Consider the following 5,504-nt stretch of genomic DNA (forward strand, 5'->3'; position numbering starts at 1 on the left):
TGTCTGGCCCTCGGATATGTTAAATGAGATATCATTGGCCCAATACATGTAGTAAGTTGGCAGCACTGATCCAGTGGGAAACAGAATACAAGAAAAGTGGCCTTTAAAGGAGACATATTGGATAAATGGAAAAAAACCTAATTTTATAGGCAATTATGAATAATATATGGTGCTGGTTTCACTTTGGGCTAAAAATGAACCCTATCTGTAAAAATTGCCCCTTTATTGGAGCTCCCTATAGATCCTATCAGTTCTCTGTCTTTGTTTCAAATGAAGGGTGGGCGTGTCTTAACGGTCCCTGCCAGAAACACAATAAGAGGGGGAGAGCCAATCACAGCCCTGCACTCACACAAGAAAAGACAGGCTTCAGTTCCCTATCAGGTCAGCCTAGCTGCTGATTGGTTCCTATCCTACAGTGCAGTGTACTGAGTGCCACTGCTCCCTTGCACATCCAGAGTATTCAGCCAGCAGGAAGCGGAACAGATGGGCGGGACTAGTGTGGGTTTGGGGTATTTTCTCAATAAATCTGTCCGAAACGCATTTTTTTTAAGCTCAATCCTTCTATATTTAGAGGAGTATAATTCACTGGTACATTCTTAATTTTTATGTGATACGTCTCCTTTAAAAAGTATGTATTAACATGCATATTCTGCAGAGCTGTACAATAAATGGGTGTATACACTGAGTGATTGCAAACAATCTATTACTAATAAGCTACAGAATGTACATAATGTATACATCCAGCACTGGACTGGCCTGCCAGTACACCGGAGAAAACCCAGTAGACCCTCGGTCTGGGCACAGGGGAAAGCTATGTAGCATGGTGGTGGAGCGCGGGGGGGGGGGGGACCAGAATGCAGTAAATAATAATTGACAGCTAATATTATCTGTGCTAGAAAGGTAGCATCTGGTTGTGTGCCAGGGGGCCCTTAGCTAGGGGGTTTTGTGGTTTTTGAATTATTTAGCTCTTTGTTCAGCAGATATCTGGTAGCTAAGGTCTTGTTTACTTTAGCAACCAGGCAGCGGTTTGAATGAGAGACTGAAATATGAATAAGAGGGAGCCTGAATAGAAAGATAAGGAATAAAAAGTAACAATAATAATAATAATAAAATTGATAGAAGAGGAAGGCAACTAATTAAAAAAATATATAAAATAAATAATGAAGACAAAGTGCAAAGATGCTAGAAACAGGACATTCTATAACATATTTAAAGTTAACTTAAACTGAACTAGGTCTTTAAAAAAGCCCCCATGTGTCAAAGTAAATAAATGTATAACGCAGTGACCACTTGCTTATTTGGCATATAAACTCTTATTTTTTTTTAAACTAACTTGTGGCAGACAAATGGTTAATCAGGAACATTCTTTAAAGGAACAGTAACACCAAAAAATTAAAGCGTTTTAAAGTAAATGAAATATAATGTACTGTTGCCCTGCACTGGTAAAAGTTGTGTGTTTGCTACAGTAACACTACTATAGTTTATATATAATAAGCTGCTGTGTAGCCCCGGGGGCAGCCATTAAAGCTGGAAAAAGGGAGAAAAGGCACAGGTTACATTGCAGATAACTGATAAGCTCTGTATAATACAATAGTGTTTTATCTGTTATCTGCTAAGTGCCTGTGCCTTTTCTCCTTTGAATGGCTGCCCCCATGGCTACATAGCTGCATTCTTTATATAAACCATAGTAGTGTTTCTGAGGCAAAACACCAGTTATACCATCGCAGGGCAACAGTACATTATATTGGAATTTCTTTCATACACTTGAATTTTTTGGTGTTACTGTTCCTTTAAGCATGTAACCTCCTTTTGTTTCCTGTACAATGGGAAACCATGATAAGCCGTATGCTTGGCAAATGAAACTAAGCTGTTGATTGGCCCCTCCAGACCCAGGCTTATCAGGCTTATCAACCCTTGTGTGTTCACTTGTCCAGAGAAGTGGAATCTGTAAGTGCCTGTTAACATTTTATTGTTAGCATAATATTGTGGGATTTAACAAGGAGAATTAAGAGGAAAAAACAGAAACAAATACTTGTTTCTTTTGTTGGGTCAATGCCTAGATCTTACTCTGCCGGCAGTATAAACACACCGGTTGATCATAGCAACAGTAACTATGTTGAGGTGTTGTCAGAGGAAACTTCCAGGGCCGGAGGTCTATAGTCAGTTACAGGAGCATAAATAAGTGGGGAAACAAAAGGAAGGGGAACAGGTACAAGAAGATAGGAAGGAAAGGTAAAGGGGTAACGGAGGTGAGAAACCTGACATTTGAGATGACAGAGTGAGTGCAATGTATTGCAGAGAGAGGGGACATAATCAACCATAGACAAACAGCAGCAAGAGAAATGTGCTAAAAGCTATTTGTGCAGGGAGAAGAGTGTAGCTCAGTTACAATAGGAAGTGTGTGCCCTAAAACACATACTGTAATTCCAGGGGGCAACTTATATCATTAACTACAGAGCCCATGTCAGCCAGGAGCAGAGCTACACCAGGTAGTCATGTAATGACTCAGGAGCACTCAGATGCCGACAGCCATCTAAAGGAACAGCCTGACATCTGTCAGCCGGAACCTAGAGCCATGGCCTGCGCAGCAACTGTTACAGATATAAAAGGGTGAGTGCATTTGTTTGTATCATGCTTCATTTCTAACATGGAGAAGTCATACTGTGACCTGTCATTCAGCTTTTCTCTATATTCAGCAGTCCACTGAGAAGCCTTAGTATAACAACCTTTATACCCCAACTACAGCCATTAGACTTTTCAGATTTTGCCATAGCTAGTGCAAGAAATATAAACCACATACACATTTCATAATAAAAATTCTAGGCAAAAACTATGCTTAGCACAAGCCCAATCTATTAAACTAATTTGAAATAGGGGGGTATGCTGTCCCTTTACTATCATATTTTCATAAATCAATTATATAGTACTATTTACAGGAAAGTAAACAATGGTATCCATAAGATCACATATTCAACAAAATGTTGATTGTGGTATCTGTAAGATAGGCTGAATACTGTACTTTAAAACAATAGCTTAAAAAGCCACCTTTAAGTACACCTTGATATAACTGGAGAATAACAGGTAATGACAAAAAGCTGATCCTAGCGGCTAGACCAGTTAATAATTCTTTTTCACAGCCACATCACCAAACCAAACGTGTGAGTGCCACATGGTTACGATAGTAATAGAAAAAACTAGGATCATTAGGTTGGTATGTTTGAAATATGACATTTGGATCTGTGTCTCTTTTACAGACTAGCTCACACACATGTTCCTGAGCTTTCCAGAAGGCATCCATTAATACCCAAGCTTTATGTGATGCCATGGAAACATGATATGGTCAACAGGAAGCTGATATTAAAGGTAGGTAGTAAAAAATCTTGCACTGGACATGCCCTAGTTTTACATCTATGGATTTGCAAGGAACTCCTCAGTGATTTCTAATGTTTTTAGAAATTATATTAGGACATGCATTATTCATTATATTATCAGTGCCTAATGTTGTCACTTTTGTCACCTCACCAACTGGAACTTGTGTATTGTAACAACTAATGTCCCCACTGCCTTAGGGCTCTGGCACACGGGGAGATTAGTCGCCCGCGACAAATCTCCCTTGTCATGGTCGACTAATCTCCCCGAGTTGCCATGACCGGCCATCCCACCGGCGAACATGTAAGTTGCCGGCGGGATGGCACACGCGGCAGCGAGATTTCCCGAAATCGGCAAAAAAAGACTTGCGAGTCTTTTTCGGCGATTTCGGGAAATCGCGCCGCCGCGTGTGCCATCCCGCCGGCGACTTACATGTTCGCCGGTGGGATGGTGGGTCATGACAACTCAGGGAGATTAGTCGCCCGCGAACATGGAGTTTTGTCGCGGGCGACTAATTTCCCCGTGTGCCAGAGCCCTTAAACTAGAAACTAGTCACCTTGGAGTTCCATGATCTTTTTAAAAGCACTCACCTGTGGCCTTGGGCCTTTACAGTATGTGATAAGAAAACGCCTCTTGGAACTCCTAAGGGAGCTATAAGTAAAAAAAAACGTCACTTGTCAAACATGTCAAGTTGCCTGAAATTGCCTCTCAAGGAAACTTGTATATTTTCCCCAAAGACAGTTAACATTATCAACGGTGGGAAGGTATTTGCAGGAGACTAGTTACTAGAATTGTACTGTACAGGACAGAGACCTCCTTCCTCCTGTGTATAAACACATGACACTTTGTAACTGTATAATTATATATTGAATGTTTTTTCTAACCTATCTGTATCATTATTATATTAATGTTGTGTACTGTATACAAATAGCACTATATAAATTAAGATATACATTGGGGGTACATAATTTCATATACAGGTAAGGGATCTGGTATCTGAAAACCTGTTATCCAGAAAGGCCATCTTCCATAGACTCCAATCAAATAATCAAATAATTTAAGATTTTAAAACATATTTCCTTTTTTCTTTTTCTGTAATATTGTACTTGATCCTAACTAAGATAATTAATTTTTCTTTTCTAAATATTTGACATTATTTATAAATGTATCACACTATTACCGAACAGGGCATACAATTAGTAAGGTTGGTAGTTCCTATTAAACCACTTGCATAATCCTGAATCATTTTTTTTTGATCATTGTAGTGAGTGCCAGAGAGAGTAATTATTGATCAGTAGAATGTGCTAAAATAGTATAATTATCAGAACTATTCCTACATCAAAATGTTCCTTTTTCACAAAAAATCATAAATCATGCCTAATCATAGGCCTGCTCTTCTGCTATCGTTGACTTTGAAAATGCACACTGCTATTAATTCTGCTATGAGTGACTAAATGACTATTTTCTGATATTCAGCATGCAGGTCTGGCCGGGGTGTATAAAGGTCCCCATGAAGATACTCTATTTCTGGAAAACAAAGAGAGGCTGTGTCATGGAGAGGAGAGCAACATTGTCACACAGAAAATGAAACTCCCATCACAAAAACAGATCACAAATTTTCCATCATACTCTCCTCTGTCCAAGTATCAAGGATACCTAATCAAGCAGAAAAGCAGACAGCACTGCATTGCTCAAAATGCACCCAGCAGTAGTTTGACCACTGAACAGTCTAGAAGCACATGATGGATTAACAATATTTAATCCTATTAGTAAATGAACCATGCAAATACATGCTAATAACACTGAGCATGCTCTAGGGTGAATAAAGTATAGCTGTGTGAACCTAAAAATTATGATTTCTGGAATGAACGGATAACTACTACACTGCTTTTCTTAAATCCCCTCCTCACACCCCCCCCCCCCAAACCAGGGTTGATATTATTCACGTATATCATTGTTAAAATAAGGCAAATACTAGAATGGAGTCCTAAACTGTAAATCAGTTTCAAATGTGGGATTAAAAGCTCATACAATTAAGAAATGTAAAAGATGAGTGGTCTTTCTAAATGACCGAGATACATTTTCACATGTATTGCTTTGTAACATGGCGATTTCACATATAATACCCTAGGAAC

General features: G+C 39.2%; 1 protein-coding gene across 1 annotated transcript; it reads left to right on the plus strand.

Moving 5' to 3' along the window:
- Positions 1 to 1,842: 1,842 nt before the first annotated feature.
- Positions 1,843 to 5,219, plus strand: tex43 (testis expressed 43). Its single transcript, XM_002931712.5, has 4 exons — positions 1,843 to 1,947; positions 2,431 to 2,610; positions 3,255 to 3,363; positions 4,846 to 5,219. The coding sequence occupies exons 2-4, from the start codon at positions 2,462 to 2,464 to the stop codon at positions 5,110 to 5,112; spliced, it is 525 nt and encodes a 174-aa protein (XP_002931758.1). The 5' UTR covers positions 1,843 to 1,947; positions 2,431 to 2,461; the 3' UTR covers positions 5,113 to 5,219.
- Positions 5,220 to 5,504: the final 285 nt, after the last annotated feature.

This window comes from Xenopus tropicalis, chromosome 1 (genome assembly GCF_000004195.4).
Source record: "Xenopus tropicalis strain Nigerian chromosome 1, UCB_Xtro_10.0, whole genome shotgun sequence".
NCBI classification, from domain to species: Eukaryota; Metazoa; Chordata; class Amphibia; order Anura; family Pipidae; genus Xenopus; species Xenopus tropicalis.